Genomic DNA, 21659 nt, shown 5'->3' on the forward strand with positions numbered 1-21659 from the left:
AGTTTGGAATTTACTCCACTTCAAGCACAGCCTTTATTTTAAAAATAAAAGAACATTTCAAATGTAAATTCTTTACTTATGTTTTATTTTGTCATTACTGCAAGGGGTAAGCACCATATGTTAATATTTCATAATAGCTATCCCATTTCAGAATCTACAGCATCAAGGGCATAACAGTAAAGAATCATCCCTGTAAACATTACATTGCTTCAAATCCGTTCCAGACCAATAGAATTATGTGTCCATCTTTTTGCAAGATTTTTTTTTCCATTTAAAAAAATATAATGTTTATCATATGTTTTGAGAATAATTTGTGGGGATTCAGGTCCTGAGCGTGCAGTCCTACTTATCAATATTTATGCCTCTGACAGAGCACTTTGTATCATATTTGAGAAGGGAGACCCGTTTTTAGTAAGGCAAAATCCTACATCGTTCAACAAGCAATTGTGGATTGCAAAAAAAATTGAATATTTGTGTGAATGTCAAACTATCCTGACTGCTTATAGAATGTTTTCAACATTCAAATTTGCATTTGAGATAACTCACCACTGACATCAGTTTTGTGCAGAGAGCCATAGAATTACAGGTCTCAGAGGAATTCTTTAAGAGCATAGGTGTTTCTGTGCAAGAACGAGAGAGAGATCCCACTGTAAGGAACATGAAAAATATATCTGTGCTGGCTGGAAATTATCCAACTGCTGTACCGGGTTGATCCTGTAGCTCATAACCCAATGCTAGTTTGACTCAATAGCACATTCACTGAAAGGCAAAAATATGAAGGCACAATTTAATTTAAAAAATGCTGAAAACATGCATCATCGGGAATCCACCAGGATAAGATGGAATGCTGGTTTAACACCACTGTTATTACGTTCTCTATTAATCTACTCATTGGAAACTGACAGGATTAACTTGCAATTTCCCCCATTAATGTTAGCACAATCACTTGATTCCTCGCCCTCTCATAACTCAGTGAATCTTCCAAATTGCACTTGACAGCGCATATGCCCAGTGTATTGTCACAACGAGTCAGAATCCTGTCCCTCTGGTTGTCGAGGTACTAATGCCCCTGTCTCACTTAGGAAACCTGAACGGAAGCCTCTGGAGACTTTGCGCCCCACCCAAGGTTTCCGTGCAGTTCCCGGAGGTTTTTTGTCACCTACCTGCTTCCACTACCTGCAACCTCCGGGAACCGCACGGAACCCTTGGGTGGGGCCCAAAGTCTCCAGAGGTTTCCGTTCAGGTTTCCTAAGTGGGACAGGGGCATAACAGTGTCCACATTTGTGGGATCCCTTATTACCCAGTCAATCCTTAATTGAATTTCCCCATCTAAGCATTCTTTTTCATTCACAATATCATTTATCTTTACGTTGTGCTGATTAAATATACAATGTCCACTTCAATCATTGGGTTGGGGTTGGCAAATCCACGGCTCACTTTTGCACAAAATATTAAAACATCCAATTGCAGGGTAGTGGAATTTGACAATTTAATAATTGCTAATAAGACAAAAGAGAAATAAAAGGGGTTTACGATTAAATTATAGGTGTTGCAGGTATTATTCAATATTCCTGCTAGTCTGAGTTTAGAAGGCACCTCAGGGTTTATGTTTTAAGGTAAAGGACTCTATCCACCATAGTAGAAAACTACAGCAGTAGAGCCACACATGGTGATTATTGCAGAGAAGCAAAACAAACACTCCATGACATTCTTGCTTCTGTTCCCTACTTGAAAATTGCCAAGGCCTGTGCCCACTGTGATTAATTCCCCTTTCATTACTCAGAATTTCAACAGGTTTTGGTTTAGTTTTCCATTTTTTTTGGTCTGCAAATTGTTTACTCTAAGAGAGCAAATGATGCAATTATTGCCGCAGCCTTGAGTAGGTGCAGTCTATGGTAACTTGCAGCAACCTCCGATTTCTGGCCTACTTTTGAAAAGCATTACAACATCTTACTTTATAAGCATACAATTGTTATAATACAGCCCTAAGCCTTAGGATTAGAAGCTCTGGTATAAAGGAATCAATTGTGTCATACATTTTCAGACAGTATCCTTTGTAAATGGCCAATAAAACATATGATAAAATTAGTTTACAGTCTCATGTACATTTCTGCTGCACAGAGTAGTCACAAATTATAAAGAAATCCATTATTTAGCACCTTTTAAAACTACAGGACATCTTAAACACTCGAGTCGACTAAGTACTTCTACAGTTACGGTTGTAGCATAGAAAACCAGCAGTTTGCATTGAGCAACCTCCGACAAATAGCAATGTGATAATGATTCTATAACTTGTGTAACATTAACTTGGGATAAATAATCGTCAGGTAACAGATACTCCATCACAACATTGTTCGGAATCTCTGTTCCAACTGCAAAGGAAGAAAAGGTCTCAACAGAAATAAAACCCCAACAATTTTGTCAGAGCAACACATTTCAATATGAAAGTGAGGCAGTGAGCCTGAGTTTTGTCTCTGGATGAAACCAACCATGATCATCTGATGAACTGGCAAGTGTGCAACTCAAGGAGCCATAGCTGACATTGACATCAGAATGCTCCAAACTCCTGGGTTCCACAAAACATACAGTCTACCCCTGCCCATGTTGAGTTTGTTCATCTCAGCTGGCGTGGTGATGGCTCATAGAGCTGGAAAGGCTCCCCAAGCATTCCTGTCCTGTAAACTCTTGAGGGAAGACTATTTGCATGTATTACATTGAAAGACAAAAACAATCAAACTCAGTTATAGCGTCAAAGTACAATGATTAGTCCACAGGAAAATTTGACAGCAAAAGTTTTGAGTACAAAAACATTAAGCTAATTAAAAAATAAAAAGAAAGCCTTGAAAAGAAAATCATGCTGGTCTAATTTAGTGATAGAAATTACTGGAAAAGCAGGTCAGGTAACATCTAAGGAAACATTTCAGATTGAAGGTTTCTAACAAAGGATCTTTGAAAGGTTATGAATCATTAATTTTTGTTTCTGTTTCCACTGATGTTGCCTAATCTGTGAGTGTTTCCAGTGTTATTTTGTATTTCAGATTTCCAACATCTGCAGTTTTTTTTCTTTTCATGTACTGAAGTCAAATTTAGTTCCATGATTTCTCAATCCATCTGATACAGGGTCAGAAGGGCCACTCTGGGAGTGAATCCACTCTCCCTCAAACTCTGCATTCTCCTACTCAACGCAAGGTGGGAGAGTCATGACTGTTCACAAACCTCCCCAATAACACAATCTATTTCAAAGGCACTCCATATATACATGTGGGGGGAAATCAACTATCACATGTTACAGGGAACGCTGAACCATGCACAGATGAAGGCAATATGGGCATTGCTTTTCTTGTGGAGTACCTCCACTTTAACAATCCACATTCTGCAAGGCTTTTCAACACCAGTAATGAGCAGGATGTGCTACCGGCTGCAATTGGCCCATACTGCTTTGCAAATGGAAATAAATTGTGCCTTATCAATGATGACCAGATGAATTAAAAAATCCCACTACTCACTCTCATCAGGAGGCAAAGATTCTCAATGATGGTACTGCAGTGGTGTTAATCCTTCCAGTAGGCCACAACTGAGCAAAAGGTGGACCAAACCTTAAAACACAGCATGCCAGCGAGGGGAATCTGGTCCAAAATAAAATTTCATTGTCTATTCTCATTCACTCAAAGGGAACTTTTAGCTAAAACCTCAATTTGTCCAATAGTTTAACGGGTTGGACAGGCTAGACGCAGGAAGATTGTTCCCGATCTTGGGGAAGTCCAGAACAAGGGGTCACAGTTTAAGGATAAGAGGGAAGTCTTTTAGGACCGAGATGAGAAAATTATTTTTTACACAGAGAGTGGTGAATCTGTAGAATTCTCTGCTACAGAAGGTAGTTGAGGCCGGTTCATTTGCCATATTTAAGAGGGAGTCATATGTGGCCCTTGTGGCTAAAGGGATCAGGGGGTATGGAGAGAAGGCAGGTACAGGATACTGAGTTGGATGATCAGCCATGATCATATTGAATGGCGGTGCAGGCTCGAAGGGCCGAATGGCCTACTCCTGCACCTATTTTCTATGTCTATGTCTAATAGTGTAAACTAAATAAAACTGCACAACCTGCATTAAAAAAAGCTTTTCAAATTTCAATTAACAGATAATTCAAAATAAGCATTTCAAATATACTTTTTTTATAGACTGTATTATATTATTAGTGTGATTTTGGTTAAAAAAAAATAATCACCCTATCAACAGCAGTGGAAAGGACAGGAAGATGCATATAATGTACCAAATCATATAACATGGCTGATGTGGTCTCCAAAGTGACAAGAGTACTGGCCACAGGTGAAAGATAATTGATGAAACAACCCAGTGTGTTTAGGGGGCAGTTCAGAAGGGAAGACTATAATACACTGTAGACATTTGTGGAAGCAAATGATATGCTTAAGGCACAGGGAAGGGATACTGTCTGTTACCTTTGGTTACTGTACATTTATAACTTTAAGAATGCCTAAATAATCACATAATATGCACATTAGGATAAATACATTGCATTATCTTGAATCATTCAGCTGTCTAGCAACAGTTAGGATATCCTTGGCACCTTTGCTAAGCAATAGATTGGCCAAGTCCATTCCTAATTTTTCAGCCGCTGCCTGGGAGTTGTGTGGTATTCTCTTTGCCGTGATCCCAACATGTTGAACATCAGCGACGCTACAATCTTCATCCTGAGAGGAAGACAATAATTATGTACTACAAAGTTTGAAAGCCTGCGATTTATCTCAAACATAATCAGAGCTGAAAACGAGGTCATTGAAAACTGGGTTGAATCTACAGAATGAAAGTTGCTGCATGAAATGTTTACACCCAAAGAGTACGATTAGCCCGACTGGTCTGCCTGTAAAATCACTCCACATCAACCGTCTCTTATTCTACTTTATTACAGGTTCATTTGTGGCATTCCTTTTCCAAACCAATAAGCCATGATCGACCCATAACTTGGCTGCCAATCCAGTGCTGCCTGGTTAGGAGGATATTCCAAGGACTCCCTTCTCAATAATCTAAAAATTATATATTTTTTAATTGATCATCCACCTCTTGTTTGTGCGACTTCCTCACGTAAATCTCAATCATATTTAATTACAATTCTCATTTTTTGTTTATTATTAGGGAACTCTTTGAGCCATAGATACAATAAGGTGCTGTATAAATGCTGCAAATTTGGGAGGTGTCAGATTGAGGTAACAAGCAGCCCTCAGAGAGGAATGGGGCATCGTTCTAGGGAAATAAAAAAAAAATCTGAGACACAAGGAACTGCAGATGATGTTTAGAAAAAAAAATGTGCTGGAGTACTTCGGCAATTCAGGGAGAATCTTCAGACAGAAGGTTTCTGACCCGAAATGCCACCTATCCATTTGTTCCAGAGATTCTGCCTGAACCATTTAGTTACTCCACATAAATAACCAGATTTGCAATGTAACAAACTTTCTTTAACTTGTAATGTGCTTAATATAACATGGCATGGAAGCCTAACCTGCCCACATAACCAATCTTGTTCAATGTCCTAGCTCTGTCCCGGGAAGAGCCACACTTGCAGCTGATTTGAGCCACCTCTGGCTCATAGAGCAGGCAGAGAAAAACATTTGTCAGGAGCACAAAATCTCTTTAAAAAAAAATTAACATTTTATTCAAAAGACAATACCTCAAAGTGTATCCTCCATTACTCTACTGAAATATCAACTTAAATTGTAAATGTACCTGTGTTTGAGTAGAGATACTTGTTTGCATTGTATCTTTTAAGCTGTCAGATCCATCAAGACTGTAAACAGCCCCTGTGAGGTAGAGCTGGAATCAGAAGATTTAGGGAATTAAAAATTGGATTCAAGCTAAACAGAGTGCAAAATAAAAATGTCAGTCATAAAACAAACACCATTACCTGGTTTTCATTGATGACACTGTGAACAGCAATGGGCACACTGCAACCTCCCTCCTGCACAGAACATTCAACATAACTTATTAGGTTCTATGCTACTTCTTATCTTACAGTCACATAACAGAAACAAGGTTCAAGAGGGTGAGATTAAATGTACAAAAGTAAAGAATTGTATCAAACAAAGGATCCCAGGTTTAAGCCCCACTTATAAATATTAGCTTTTTCAAAATGAATAATTGCGTCATGCATTACCGGACCAAAGGAGGATGCTTTCAGGGTGGGAGGGGAGTGGGGGAAGGGGTGGAAGAGAATGGAAATTAAAACAAGGTAGAGGGGCACCGATAGAGAGAAAACAAACAATATAAGCTAGATGTCCATGCACAATACAGCAACTCGCATTGAATGCAAAATGTACAGTGCAGGAGGAAAGGACCAGATCCAACTGCAATAAACCAAAACCATTAACTCCCTCACACCCCTAACCGTCGCTGCCCATGGCCATCTCAGTCTGTCAAAGTGGTAATTTAGTTACTGAACAATCCAGATCCCATGGTGTTTTGGAATCTGGATTCAGTTTTATGAATCTGGAATTGAAAAGACACTTGGACAGGTTCATGGTTATGAAACATTTAGAGGGAATATGGGCTAAGCACATGCAAATGGGATTAACTTAGACAGGGCATCTTGGTCAGCATGGATGAGTTGGGAAGGATGCCCGTTTCTGTGCTAAGTCTTTGGCTAATTGTAAATTGATGGCATATTAATTTCCTTTTCACAAATAAACTTGCTGGCAGTATATAGTCCAAGACACTGTGATTCCAGCAATACACCAAAGACCGAGGAAACTACTTGTTTAGATCAAAGGGTACAATATGGATTGCAGTTTAGGAAGGCTCCCCATAACTAGTTTAGGTTTATTATTGTCCTTTGCACCAAGGTACAGTGAAAAGCTTTGTCTAGGAAGGCACTGCAGAGGTCTGAAGAAGGGTTCTAACTCGAAACAGCACCCATTCTCTTTCTCCAGAGATGCTGCCTGACCTGCTGAGTTACTCCAGCACCTTGTGTCTATCTACAATGAAAAGCTTTGGTTTGCATGCTCTCCGATCAAATTAGACAATGCTATACATAAATACAACTAAGCCAAACTCAAATCAGGAGGTAGAATGACATGCAAGATACAGAATCAGAATATAGTTCTCAGCATGATAGCGCAAGTGCTAAACGCAGTTGAATGGATAAAGTCAGAGATCACAGCAAAAACAGCGCAGCAGACTCACAAGGCAAAGAGAAAGTATTTGAAATACAGGAAGGGCAGCCAAGTATTTTAGATACTAATGTTTTGCTTTGCTTTTTTTGTGTGCTCAGGCATTCCTAGCATTTTATGATTCAGTGAGTAGCTGTCAGTAGCTGCCTCGCTCGTGACTGGGACTGTGCTATTCCATAGATCTGCACGCTGGAAACTAAAGACAACAATAACATGATGGCAGAATTTTATTTAGTTGGAACTGTACCAGTTGCTTCATGAAGGAACGTTCAGCAATGCAGCGGAGAACTGTTTCAGTGTCGTTCAGAGCAGAAACCATTTCCAGGATGTCTGGATCATTCACCCGGACTTCAACACCAAGGGCCCCCTGAAACCAAATAGCAATGCAAATATAATTAACAGCAACAAAGTATGAGAAAATACCTTTAGGCAGATGAATGGACCGAGTACATTATTTACCAAACATACAGCAGGAATCAGTAACCAAGGAAATAAAGCCCAATCATTAAGCCACACACATTGCACACGTTTGTTAAAGTTGAGAAATATCTGTTGTGTAATGAGCACTATAATTGGTGACCCAGTAATCATTTATTATGCATAGTTTTTATTTACTGATCAGAAATGCAATTAGTCCTCGTAGGATTTACAAAAATGGTAGATAACTGCGTGAGTGTGCTGTTCAAACCCACAGTCAAGAGTTCTTTCAGAGTCGAACAGCATTTGTAAAGATAAACGAAATTAGTATTTCAAGTCAATCATCCTTTATCATTCAAGTCACTCTTACCTGACTCACAGCATACATACAATCTTCAGGCTCCAGAATCTGAAGGGGAAAAAAAGAAAATCTTAAAGCCATATCCATTCTGGCAACCTAACAATTATCTGATGTCAATGTGTTTGGTAAGTGGTTAGTTCCACTTTAGAAAATAAAAATGAGAAGAGAAATCTCTCAAAATTGATGCTTCAACTTGGAAGCTATGGGTCAATCAGTACAAACAAATAGGGTGCCACTTAGAAACAGAGGGTTTAATATACGCACGGTTGGATGGGGCAAGGTTTGTTGGAACAAAACAAAGTTCATTAAGACCACTTGCCCCATCATTTTCCACCCCACTCCCCAGAAATGAATGCCTGTCAAAATCCCCACTTCATCTTCCAATTGTTACTCAAATTATTTCACTATGCTATCTAGTATATGTCACATTTCAACCGTTAGATCTGAAAATGGTCCGTCACTGATCTGGTTTGGCATTTCACTAGGTTGGATCTGCCCTGTTAATGCTACCGATTTGTATATATTCTATTGCCATGCTTCAAAGCCGTTTCATTCTTATTCCAAGCAATGTGCATTAAAAAAAGAACAAGTGCATTATTATGTAAGCAGTCACCTACTGTGCTTCAGTGAGATCCAGTACCTTAGATGCAGGAATGATATGAAAGTATTACTGTTGCTTTGTGAAAAGGCCACCCTAATAGCATAGTTTCTCAGGTTCGAACACAAAATAGGTTACTAGAAGCTATACCTGACTGATCCGATTCTCCCAGCCCATTCTTCGCAGACCAGCTGCTGCCAGTACAATGGCACTGAAGTCATCTTTTTCATCAAGTTTCTTTAACCTTGTGTTCAAGTTGCCTCGCTGCAATCAAAATTGATTAAGGAAATACTTCATCAGCAATATCACATCCCTGGTGCTGATTTCCTGGCAGATTAAGGTAGCATCACACATAGCTTTCAACATCACCATTAACCTCATTACACTCGATTCTGTCAACACTAAGTCAACCTCAAAATCATTGTGCCCCTTGGATGCTGCAGCAACTTTCCACAAGGATGTAATCATTGTTCAATCCGTTTGATTCTCCCAACATACACAATTCTTCAGGCAGACTAATCAAATGGCAACCTTTACTCTTCTTTATGTTATTGTTGGTGGCTCACATGGAGCTATGTTGCCCTTTGACTTGTTGCTAGTCCTGCTGAGTACCTTTGTCCGGCTCGTAGAATAACCCAGTTGGTGCACTGGTTCAGTTGCTGACAACATTGCACATGGTGCTCTTGGTCTCAAGGAGCTCATCTATAATGAGGTGTGCAGTTTGCTGCAGGACAACTTTCACAGCTTGAAGCTAAGCACTACTTTTCCTTTTCAAATGCTGGGATTTGTAAGTTTTGCTCATTGATGTCACTGGCACACCAAACTTGCATCATGGACAAGCCAGTCTAGTTAATACAAGCTCTATACCCGGTGGGTGAGCTAAAGTAGCACTTTAAAATTCTACCTATTTTCATACATGGCTTCGAAAATAAATAAAAAGATACAATATCTTTGAATTCCAGGTGAGGAAATCGCCTTTTCAGCTGTGCTGCTCGTCGCAAGGAACTTGTACCGATCACACTGCAGGGACCGAATAGAGAAGAGAAAATATTGCACAAAAAATTGTCTCCTTTGATGCTGACTTTAGACACAACTATCACAAGGTTTTTTTTTCCTTCCGATCTCCGCTGGAAGCCAAATGAGAATGAATGAGCTGCATTTTCCCCAAGCATGTCAAATGCAGAAAGAAAAATTAAGAATGATCAGGCTTCAAATCATCAGCTTACTCAATACACATCATGTTGTTCACTTCCCCATAATAAAACAGTGTCACTGATCAAGTGGAGATCACAGGAGTTGGGATGAGCACAATGAGTACTGATCACGTTTCACATTCTACAAAACAGCACAAAATGATTCTCTTGGATCTAGTTGTATTTAGAAATAAATAATGCAAGAGTAAACTTGCTCTTAGTGTGTTAATCCGTATTTTATTTTTAATGGACATGCAGTCTAATTTTTATACTTGCTGGTTCCATTTCTGCTCAATTTTTGACGAGGGGATTGTGTCAGAAACTAGGATTGCCCCGTGCTCCTGAAACTTGTAAAGATACATGTACTTGGATCATTGCCTTACCTCTTCTCTGCCAGCATGTCCAGGGTCTTTCCCACATTGTTTGGATGCACAACAACAGCATCATAAGGAATTTCGCGCCTGTAATGAGACAACTATGGTTGTAAATCTGTTTCAATCTCTGCAAACTGGCTACAGTCACTCCAATGAAGCCCAGAATATCATTGCTTGGATAAAATTCAATAAAAACTTGTCATGCATGTTGAAATGGGGAGCATAGAGGAGGAAAAATGCCCTAAAGTCGTGGTGATTGTGGTGGGGAAGAAATGGATGGCAAGATTAAAAATAAGTCACGATCCCCACACTGTTTTTGTAACGATCATTCCCCCCCCCCCCCCCCCCCGAGCAATTTACGAGCAATCTCCCTCCACTGTACCAACAAACGTTCCCAGACCATTAAATTGGAGAGCAGAGGGATATGCTTCATTCTGGTATAAAATATAGTGAACAATCGCAAAGAATACTCACTTGCAGATGGCTCCAACTGTAAATCCAGGAGGGAGTGTTGTTGGCAGATCTTTCAAGGAGTGAACTACCAAATCAACTCTACATTGGAGGATCAAAATGTGGATTAACAGCGCAAAGATTCTAGATATATGGGCACACAATCGGCATATTTGCAAGAACTACACATCATAAAAAGGTAACTGGATAGCAGAAAGAGCCAGACCGAATCGGGATATATACGTCCTCCCACTCGAGACTGAGCTCAACATCTAAGACAGCCACAGTACACAGAGAGTGGGTTGCTGCACTGCTGGCATAGCTCAGCAGGACAAGCAGCATCTCTGGAGAGAAGAAATGGGTGACATTTTGGGTTGAAACCCTTCTGTTTACGAGTATCATAGCACAAGTGCCAATAGAAGTGATTGCTTTCAATTTCAATGACCGCTGACAGTGAAACTGACAGACTGTTTTCTTAAGAGGTAAAGGTGTCTGATAACTGTGGGGTTGTTACATAGAAACCTAGACAGATTTTTGTTTCTGCGTATCAATTTCTAAAGTACCTTTTAAGTGGTTCTCTGGTTCCAAACTGAAATTGCATTACAACCAATTTTGCTGCGTAACACACTTAGCGTACCTTACTTCATCAATCATGTTATATCTAATTTGCAATTTGAAAACATGTGAAAGCAGAACTACCTATAAACTACAATTTTATTCCAGAAGCCCGAGTAAGGCACAGCTAATGAATTTATAAAGAATGAGTTTTAAATAAATTATTATTCTTCAAGGGCAAGTTAAAAAAAATGTTGAGTGAGTGATGGGTAAATTGCCATCTAAGAATTCTTACTCATTTTTCTCTAATGCAGTTTCCAGCTCCTTTGTGAACAAACTCTTCTCACCAATCTAACAAGGGCAGATATTAAACTGGTTAAATATCATTATGTCCTTGCACATCGGCCCATCCCCCCCCTCCCCCCCCCCCACACACAAACCGTTGGATGACAATCTTTAATTACTTTCAATAGCAAATGGAATTGAGTGGAGAAGCGATATAATGTTCATTTCAAATAATTGGCAAGCATTTTGATGTCTGTTAATTATGTGGGAATGAGATTTCAAAATATTTACTTTATTTACATTGTTTTTATTTAATATTTGAGGAATATTCAGCAAAAACATACGCTGCAGAGGATGTTTAACGTCATTATAAATTATTCCTGCATCCGATACAGCCCGGGTGAGATGCAGAATAAAACTCCAACAATGTTCTATTACACACATTCATAACAAATATCGTACTGTTAAGGTCCATCTACACTGCTTTATTAACTAACCCACATTAATTCAAGGACAACTCAGCATTGTAAGAAATAGAAGAGCATACAGAAGATACAAAGTACCTTTGACAGGGCAGTGTCCAGAATTTTGTCTCCGGTGGTAGTCATGGCAACTACAGCAATAAAACATAGTATTAAACCAGTTAGTATATCACAGCACGGTAAATGGAAACAACATTTAAATAACAAAATAATAACATCTCATCAATCAATATCACAGGAACACATTAAATTAGAATAATCCCATTACTATTGGGACTGCTGGTCTAATTACGGGCACATTTTCTAAATTGCAAGTGTAAGAACACTCCAAAAAAAGTTTTTATCATCAACTCTCAAGCACAGACACTCTAATCGTCGATTTCAGGATATCCTCTAAAATCTCCAAACGAAAGCTCCTGTGAACGGTGCCAGACAAATGTAATCCGTTCTTTTAGTGAAAACTTCATTCCCGTCATTCAGGATTCCCACTGTTCCGTTTCCACTACTGTTAGCTCTATGGTTTCACTATGCTGTGAATCGTGGTTTAGATTGTTGCAGCCTTATTTTGTTATGTGTTGAATACTCTCAGTCCATAGAATTTTTGTAATAGCCAACTCTCACACAATGAGAACAGTTAACCATGTGACTGATTCTTAAAGCAGTAAAACCTTTAAAGCAGCACCAACACTTTTATTTTTAACTTGCAGCTTTATTTACTTTAGGATACGCTACGGTGCTTGACAGCTGATGAAACAACTCTTTTGAAGTGTTCCTACAATTACAATATTGAAAATATGGCAGCAATTTGAATAGCAGACCTAATGGTAATGGAATTACTCTGATTTAATTCGTTCCAGTGATATTGATAAGTATAGTGACCATGGCACCAAATATTGTGTCCCTGATGTTGGAATTTTTCTGTCTACCTGAGGGGCACATGCTCTCACCCAAAGATGTTACTAGCAGTCCAGCACAACCCCAGTTCTGCAGCAGTGCAAACAAACATAGTTGTATAAGTCTCAAAAGTGTGGTTTGAATCCATAGCTAAGAAACAATTGTGCTACCTATTGAACCACAGCTGGCACTTCTGCGAGGTGGAATTATGTCAGAGCTCGAATCTATGTCTGCTTAAAGCTCTGGTCTAAGTGATATATTGTGGATTGACTTTATTGTGGATCGATTAAAGATTACATATATCTGTCTTGTATTCTCTTGAATTCCCTTGAATATAGGTAGGAGCACAGTCACCCGAAAAAGGTGATCAGGAATTCCCATTTGGCAGATTAAAAGAAACACTTTCCTCAACTGGGGTTTGGACAAAGGAGAAACAGATTAAATTCAGAATTAAGATTCCCACTTATCAATCATAATATTAATCAACTCCAATAGTATTTAAAAGAAGCAATGTGAAATAACTACAAAAAACTTTGGATTTAGATAAGGGAATTAAAAGATGATCTTAGTTTCTACAGTTATGGAAAACATGAGAAAAATGATGTTACAGCCATATAAATAGCATAGAAAGATTAATTGGATTTGGTGTGAGTGGAGCACAGATTGATACCTGGGCAAAGGTTACATTGCAAGGAGACTTTACACCAATACATCCTGTACAGCATTAAAAAAAATTACAGTGCGTTTGGAGTGATGTTTTCAAGAAATTATGGAAGAATTACTCTCTTTATTTATCTTTCCAACTCTTGGTGAGTCTACAACTAGCGGGCATTGATGCATTTCAGGAGTAAATTTAGGATTTTTTTTCTATTTGCAGGAAGCTGCAAGAATGTCGACCTCTCACCTGTGAATGTCAACTAATCCGGGGTAAATTGGCAAATTTACATTGGAATTTAATCATAAGTAGTGGGGGATGTTGGGCAAAGATAAGACATAATCACAGTGAATGCTGAATCAAGCTCAAGCTAAATAACCAATTGTATTCATATCTAGTCATTGAGCCAAAGCCTTGGAGATGGGTTGTTTGGCAGCAAAATTAGCAAGGAGTTTTTTTGTTCTTTAAAAGATACAATTAATCTTAAACTATTTTCTGAAGGCAAGAAGGTTAGAAGTCATTTGGAGCTTTTGAGACAGATATTGATAAATATACATTGAGTAAGAGAATTTTGATGTAGGAAATGCAGTTAGATATCACTTATACTGATTTTCACAAAGCATTTTAATGAGTTCCACACAAAAGGGCTGGTTTGTAAAATTGAGGCCCAAGGAATCATAGGGCCAGCAGTCCGGGCAGAAAATTGACATAAAGCCTCTTGTCAAGTATATGTTCCCTAAAGATCATTGGCACCCTGTTCAAATGGCTGACTAGATTTATCTATATCATTGTTAATAAATGAGTGTAAATTTGTAGTCTTTACATATCATCTTATCTCCAAGCAACCTGTACATACCAACTTCAAGTTGTGCATGCGGGTACTGTTCTTTCAGCATATTCACCACACTGCCAGTCTGAGTCTGAGCAAGCTGGGAAAAACAAAATAAGACATGGCTCATCTCAAACACAATGTGTACACTAACGGGAAAAACTAGATCTTGCTACAATAAATGGATCCATTATGGATGAACAGAATTTCAACTTTTAACAAAGTCATGTTTGTTTTGAGATTGCAAATACATTAATTGACACTGCAGTATATTAACTACTTGAATTAAGACCATGTAATAGTTTCAACACCACATTTAAGTAATTTGCATACAGGAATCGTCCACTCCTTACTATCGACTGGAAGAAAGTCGAATACTGAAAGACTTCCTAGAAGAATAGTGAATAATAATCCTTGGGTTAATATATATTTTTCATTGATTTAGTGTGGTTGCTTTAGAAACCAGCCTGTTACATTGAAATGAAACAGACCTGGAGGACTGAGATGTGGCAGCAGATCATTAGCCCTTAGGCTGACCTTCAGGTGGATCATTTTGGATCCAGGTTGTGGAGGTGCATCAGTCACACAGCTTGTGAGGACAGAGCCGTGCATCTGATGACAGCAGAACCCTGAAGTCTAAAGTCTTAAAGTCTAACCCTTCAAGAATGAACGACTATGGCTGTAAAGATAATTGCTAAAACCCACAGTTGTTTCCAAAAATGCTACTCCACCATAAGTAACACGAAGCAATCTGTTGGAGGAATTCTCGGAACAAAGACACTTATCTGAATTGCCCACCTGCCCCTCCCTTTGGTTTTATCTTAAAATCTCCCACAATTTTCTCCCTCCAATGACTCAGCCACAAACCAATGTAATTCTGTAGATGTGGATAAGTGACAGCGGAATGGGAACAGCCCACCCCACCCCCAAACGAGGATACTGGTGCAGATTACACAGTTAAACTGTCACTGCAAACAGATGATGACTTAAAACTAAATACTTTGAGAACTTTTAACGAAATATAATAAAAAGCTAACATACAAAAATATCCCCAGACTTAAAAAATTCAACACATTTACTTTAAGTCGATGAATTTTGAAAACAGTTAGAAACAACCTACTTGGCTTTTTCTTGTTCCAACTCGGATAATTCGAGAATTCTCTTTCACATTGTGGGAAGCAGAGTTCTAAAACAAAATGTGACAATCTTACTGGAGACCAAAACATAATTTGTGAGAGTGAATGTGCAAAAGAACATTCAATGGGCAGCCACCACACACAGTAAAAATACCCACTTTCAAATCACAGAAAAATAAAAAAGTTTGGAACAAACTAATTTCCTCAGACATCTTTAGCTTAAACAATTTAAACTATCAACTGTGTAGGGAATTTGGAAGTGTATAAACTCAGAACAAATAGTGCTGAAACATAACCATCTACAGACATTTATTTACAGGCATATAAATAAGAAAATAATGTGGATCATGAATCTATATCAATCAGACAAAGCTTTCTACAATTTTAGCTGCTAATCTGCAAATATTCTTCATAATGTTATTATTGAATTGAATTTTCTCTGTGCATTACTCTGTCAATAATTGTTGTCTCATTCAGGATTCTTCTAATCCATTGCAGGTCCTGAGGCAGGATCCGTGTCAGCAATTGAGTTTGAATAATCACAAAAATGTATTTGGACCCCAGTATTTTCAAGCATGTTTACCACTGAACTGTTACACAATATTGTTCGATGACCAGCATGTGCATGTCATAATTTTAACTAAAACTACCATTCCTTGGGGCCCACATATATCTTCACTTATTTCTCACCGTTGAATCTGCAGTAAATGACTCACACGGTAAGTACAATATCGGGTTGGAGAAACAAGGAACTGCAGTTGCTGGTTTACAATAAAAGACACAAAAGGGCTGGAGTAACTCAACGTCACGCAGCATCTCTGGAGAATATGGATATGTGACGTTATCCATATAATATAGGACCCCAGTACAATATAGAGATATAGCATGCCCCATCTAGCCCACGTTCCAGTAGACACACAAGGCCAAACACTTACCCCATTCCCAGCCCAAAACAACCACAGCAGTATCTCCCTGTCACTTGCTTGACTCTTCCCCCATCAAGAACTCTGCTGCCGCTATCTGCTGCTTTGTGAAGTACTGCTCACCCTTTCTTCTATTTGTTGCTTGTGCCATATTATGTGGGTTTGAACTCTAATCCAGATTGGAACACAGACGCTGGGCTAGTCCTTTTGGATCGGGCATTAAACTGAGACTTTCTTTTTGTTCAAGTACAAATAAAAAGATAATTTGATACTGAACAAAGTGAGATTGTTTTTCCTTGTTTCACCCAGGGTTCATTCCTTGTTTAAAGCCACTAGCAAGATTATTTCAGATACACAAAAATGCTGGAGAAACTCAGCGGGTGCAGCAGCATCTATGGAGCGAAGGAAATAGGCGATGTTTCGGGCCGAAACCCTTCTTCAGACTGAACAATCTGATCAGTCTGAAGAAAGGTTTTGGCCCGAAACGTCGCCTATTTCCTTCGCTCCATAGATGCTGCTGCACCCGCTGAGTTTCTCCAGCATTTTTGTGTACCTTCGATCTTCCAGCATGTGCAGTTCCTGCTTGAACAGATTATTTCAGATTATGGCATTGCACCATGCACCACTACAGTCGACTATAATCTATATGTAATCCACTGTTAATAAAGAATGTAAAAAGAACTTCAGTATTAATGACAAAAAAGAACCATTCAGTTCATGGTGTCAATTTCTCTTTGCAGTTATGCTCATAGCTCTATTTCCTCCTGCTTTAAAGAGGTGTGTCACATTCACTTGCAGGGTGTGGAGATTGCTGGTAAAGTTACCTGTCCATTATTACCCTTAGGTACTGGTGAACTGCATTTGTGAACCATTACAGTGTGGCAAAGGCGTTCTGATATTGTTATTAGGTAGGAACATTCTAGGACACAGACCCAGCAACATTGAGGGAACAGCAAAATATTTCCAACTCAGAATGGCACGCCACTTGAAATGCAGACTTCTTATGCACGTGCTTCCCTTATTCTTCTAGGTCTTACATGTGGGGTGCTCTTGAAGCAGTCTTGGCAAATTGTTGCAGCACATTATAAAGATAGCACATGCTCAGCTATGGTATATTGGTGATAGAGAGGGTGATTGGTGTAATAAGAAGAGATTTATAAAATATTTCGTGCTTCTATAACAAATTTTCTCTTCTCCTTTCGACATTATCAATAAAATGTGAAACATTTTTTTTCAGGTGTTGCCAATTGGATGAAACAATCTGCCCTATTTACCAATTATTCATTTTTAAAACATCAACACTCCTCTGTAGTGCGGCTCCTTGTTTAGGAAGATCTATTTAAACAAGAGACTTTGTGCCCTCTCCGGTAAACAGAAAAGATTCTTCAACATTATTTGAAGACCAGATGAGTCCTTAGTAAGATGACCATTTTTTTCTACTCAATATACTTCAGCATGGCCAATATCCAGTTCCTATCACAGTGATGTTTGTGGAAACCTGCGGGACATAAATTACATGCTACGTTTTGCTATTTTGCAAGAGCAATTAGGATTCGAAAGCATACATTTGATTGCAGTAACGCACCAAGAAACTTGTGTGTTCTGCTCTGTAAATACAAGTCTTTTTATGTGGTAATAGCATCTTCAAAACTAACAAACACACTATTACCACAGAAAACACAGAAACATAGAACAGTATAGCACAGGAACGGGCCTTTCTGCCCACAATGTCTTTGCCGCATATGATACTAAGTTCAACTAATATTCTTTGCCTGCACGTAATCCATATCTCTGCATGTCCACAAAATGCCTAAATGCCTCTGGTAAAATCCTCTAAAATGCCACTATCATATCTGCCTCCACCACCACCCACAGCAATACGTTCAAGAAACCACCATCTTGTGTAAAAATAAAATATACTCAGCACATGCTTGTCCTTTTCTTTCTGTGATGTTAATATTGATTTGACCTGACACATCTTCACCATGCATGTCCCATTCTTTCTCCTTATTTAGCTTAAAATTCAATCGAGCTTTTTTCAGAAAGCCAAAATCTGTTCATCCAATTCCCATTTTCTAGCTCCAGGTCTTTAGTCGTTTGGGTTACACCATTTTAAGTACACATAAAAGTACATCCTAACCATTGTGGTTTTATCCTTTCAAGTAGTAGGTTGCAAATATACCCACCATGAGCATGAGCACAAATTCCCTCAAATCCTTCTTCCAATTACTTGAATTGATATGCCCTAGTTTTAGAATTTTTTGAGAGAAATAATTTGATAATATGATGTGTTTGCAAATATTTATCTTTCATTTCTCTCAGCTCCTCCTTTCCTTTCTACTATAACCTATTACTGAACATATATAGTCACAATTCTTGCCTTCTTTCAAATATGATTTTTTCAATTGTCTGCAAAATGAACTCATCACAATGATAAAGTATTGGTGATTCATTCTGATACTTAGCTTCTGGCTGATCAAATGCAAGAATGAAAAAGAATATGATTTCCAGAAATTTCTAACTAGATTTGAAAAGATCTAACAATTTCCAGGAAAAAATCTTCCCCACATTTTAATGGAGGAAATGTGGATTTAAGAACATTAAAGTATGGTGCTCAACATCCATGAGCCAGGATAAAATACATGGAGCTCATTTTTCAATCTTATACAAAGATACCATTCCAGTCTTTAAACACAATAAGAATAATGTTCCTCTACTTGAACTCTATGCCAAGCATTAGCTTACCCAGACAATCGCTGACATCTTCTGCACCTATTTTTCACCAAAGTCTCAGTAGATTAGAAAGTTCAGTGACAGAAAGTTCTAGCAAAGCTGGTACATTTATCCATGCAAAAAAACCTCCTCCTACAGTGACGCAGATGGCTCTTCGACCCAAGTGGCTCAAAAGATAATTCTTCCACAAAACACCATACACGACATAGTGACTGTGATAGGAGGTGGGGGTATGGTTGGAGGGAGGCAATCAATCATCTTATATTTGAAAAAACAAAAATGTATCAAGTATAATGACTTTGTGTAGTCCCCACAATGAGTTATTTATGAGCAAAGGTTTCATATACCTGAAATGTGTAGCATTATAAAAAGTTAACATTATGGAGAAAATTTGAATAAAAGAGACATTTATTCTTATCATAACGACAAGGCATTCAAAAACACTTGCAAGCACATTCCATGTCCAATTGCAACAAAACACCTTATTCTCAATGAAGAATGAAATAAACCCCGTGGGATTGGTAAAGGTACTGGATGTGGCAAAGAACAAGTAACGATTTGGCAGCGGATTTTGGGAGCAAAATGTGCCTTTGCCATTACAATCGATGCAAGGATGTGCAATTGGATAGGAACAGCATGGGGAGAACAAGCTAGGTGTGGGTATCAAAGTTAGGGTTAAGAAGGGTGCTGTTTGGCAAATGGAGGGGAGGTGCCAGAGAAGACATTTATGCAATAAAGGTATAGACATCCATTGATGTGTGGGATTGGTCGGAATTGATCTAAAAAAAATGAGTCAGATGGGAAAAGACCAGTAAATTAGTAGAAGACACCCATGGTTATACCTTGCAAGTAATGGAAGGAGCAATCTAACAGCAACAGCAATGGGGTCATGGGAAAATATATAAATAAGAGGGATTAGTGATGAAGGAGAGTGGCAAAACCGTTAGGGGATTTCAAAAGAAAGGACGTGCCATTAAGAGGTGGGATAATGCCAGGTGGCCAGAGAGAAAGTCTGCAGGAAAAGGGTGGCAGTGTAAGGAGAAATGGGCAACAGAGTGGTCAGTGAAGGATATGTCATAGAGAGATATATTGAAGCAGGCCCTTCAAACCACAGGATCCACACTGACCATCAACCAACCATTAGTGCTCACCCCACATGAATCACTTTTTTTCCCCTAAATTTTCACCCCCACTCTCATCATCAATCTAATCCCACCCCTGCAGATCTGACCACTCACCCACACACTATTCGCAATTTACAATGGCCAATTAACCAGCAATTAAAATAACCATTTAAAATGTGATGAGAGAGGAAAATGCTGGAATAACTCAGCGGGATAGGCAGCATATCTGGAGACAAGGAATGGGCGACGTTTCGGGTCGAGACCCTTCTTCAGACAGAAGGGTCTCGACCCGAAACATCACCAATTCCTTCTCGCCAGAGACACTGCCTGATCCATCATTTTGTGTGAGAGAAAGGTAATGGCAAGAGGCAAGGACAAGTTAGTGGAGGGTTGCGACAGGTTCGGGACGTGGTAAGGGCATAAATGTATGTTTGATGAAAGCGACGGTGTGCGTGTGCAGGGAAGGGGGTGTGAGGCTGGCTAGGTCAGGGTCATTCCCGGACGGGCACCTCTGACCAAAGATCCTAGAGGAGCTCCTCGAATATCTTTGGCTCTGACGGTGAGCACACGCCGAGGAGAAGCTGGTGCTGCGGCCATGGGGCCAATCAACGCTGCAGGGCGGGACATCCGGCCTTCCTTGCCAGCTTATCCCCTGAAGAAAGTTTGTGCTTCACTTACCCGCACTCCGTTCGCTGTGTCTTCGGACATGACCCCAAATCGGAGCTCCACGCGGCAAAGCAGCCAGAATCCCCGACCTTCCGAGTGGGAAACTGAATGGGATTTAAAGGCGCCTTTTCCTCACCACCGGCACCCTCTCCCTGGCGGCGCCATCTTCCCAACGTCACCTCCTGCCCAAAGCGCACGCGTATAGGGGGTTGCACGAAAGGTCACTTCTTCATACTGAACTGAAGAACATAACGTCGTCCATGTACACGGAAGCTTTAACTTACGCTCTCGCTCCCTGGGATTGTCACCCGAGTTGTGTTCTTTTTAATGGGTTTGGCAAAATGCACAAAACACACCACACGCAAATAAGACAGTTGTGAGGGTGTGTCATGTCTACTCCAGATTTGAAAAGGATGGGTTTGTTCAGTACTACTGATGACTGTTGTATCTAATTATGAATTCCCTCCCCAAAGCCCATTTTGTAGACCATTTCCATTATGTACTTATGAGAAGTTAGCCAAGCTGCTGTTGGGGCTTGGTAAATTCTCAGACAGATGCTGTCCCACACAAATTCAGCCTGAGAGGAACCATTATACAGAGATGTGGTGCTTGGAGAATATGGTATGGGTGAGAGGCATTAAGAGTGCACAGAATACGACCCTCACATTCTCATCAGCAGTTGGTTCAGAATAAATGAATCCCATACCAAAACAAAATATTACATATTTGATCAAATATGTGTATAGTATTTACAGGCCTCTAATGCTGCTGTCAGTAAGAAATTAATAGTTCTGTTGTCGTACATA

At 39.3% G+C, this 21659-nt stretch overlaps 1 protein-coding gene across 2 annotated transcripts; it reads right to left on the reverse strand.

Annotated features, from left to right (window-relative positions):
- Positions 1 to 68: 68 nt before the first annotated feature.
- On the reverse strand, positions 69 to 21051 carry hmbsb (hydroxymethylbilane synthase, b). 2 transcript variants are annotated; one of them, XM_055660724.1, is made up of 14 exons: positions 20866 to 21051; positions 15392 to 15457; positions 14299 to 14371; positions 11975 to 12024; positions 11422 to 11477; positions 10596 to 10673; positions 10131 to 10208; positions 9499 to 9574; positions 8705 to 8818; positions 7966 to 8004; positions 7426 to 7545; positions 5918 to 5971; positions 5740 to 5826; positions 69 to 4709 (listed from the first exon to the last, which is right to left on the reverse strand). In XM_055660724.1, the coding sequence occupies exons 1-14, from the start codon at positions 20893 to 20895 to the stop codon at positions 4536 to 4538; spliced, it is 1095 nt and encodes a 364-aa protein (XP_055516699.1). In that variant the 5' UTR covers positions 20896 to 21051; the 3' UTR covers positions 69 to 4535. The 2 variants fall into 2 exon arrangements, with proteins under 2 accessions (XP_055516699.1, XP_055516700.1); XM_055660725.1 differs by lacking the exon at positions 20866 to 21051 and adding an exon at positions 19076 to 19253.
- Between the last annotated feature and the right edge of the window lie 608 nt (positions 21052 to 21659).

The sequence above is a fragment of the Leucoraja erinacea genome, chromosome 32 (assembly GCF_028641065.1).
Source record: "Leucoraja erinacea ecotype New England chromosome 32, Leri_hhj_1, whole genome shotgun sequence".
NCBI classification, from domain to species: domain Eukaryota; kingdom Metazoa; phylum Chordata; class Chondrichthyes; order Rajiformes; family Rajidae; genus Leucoraja; species Leucoraja erinaceus.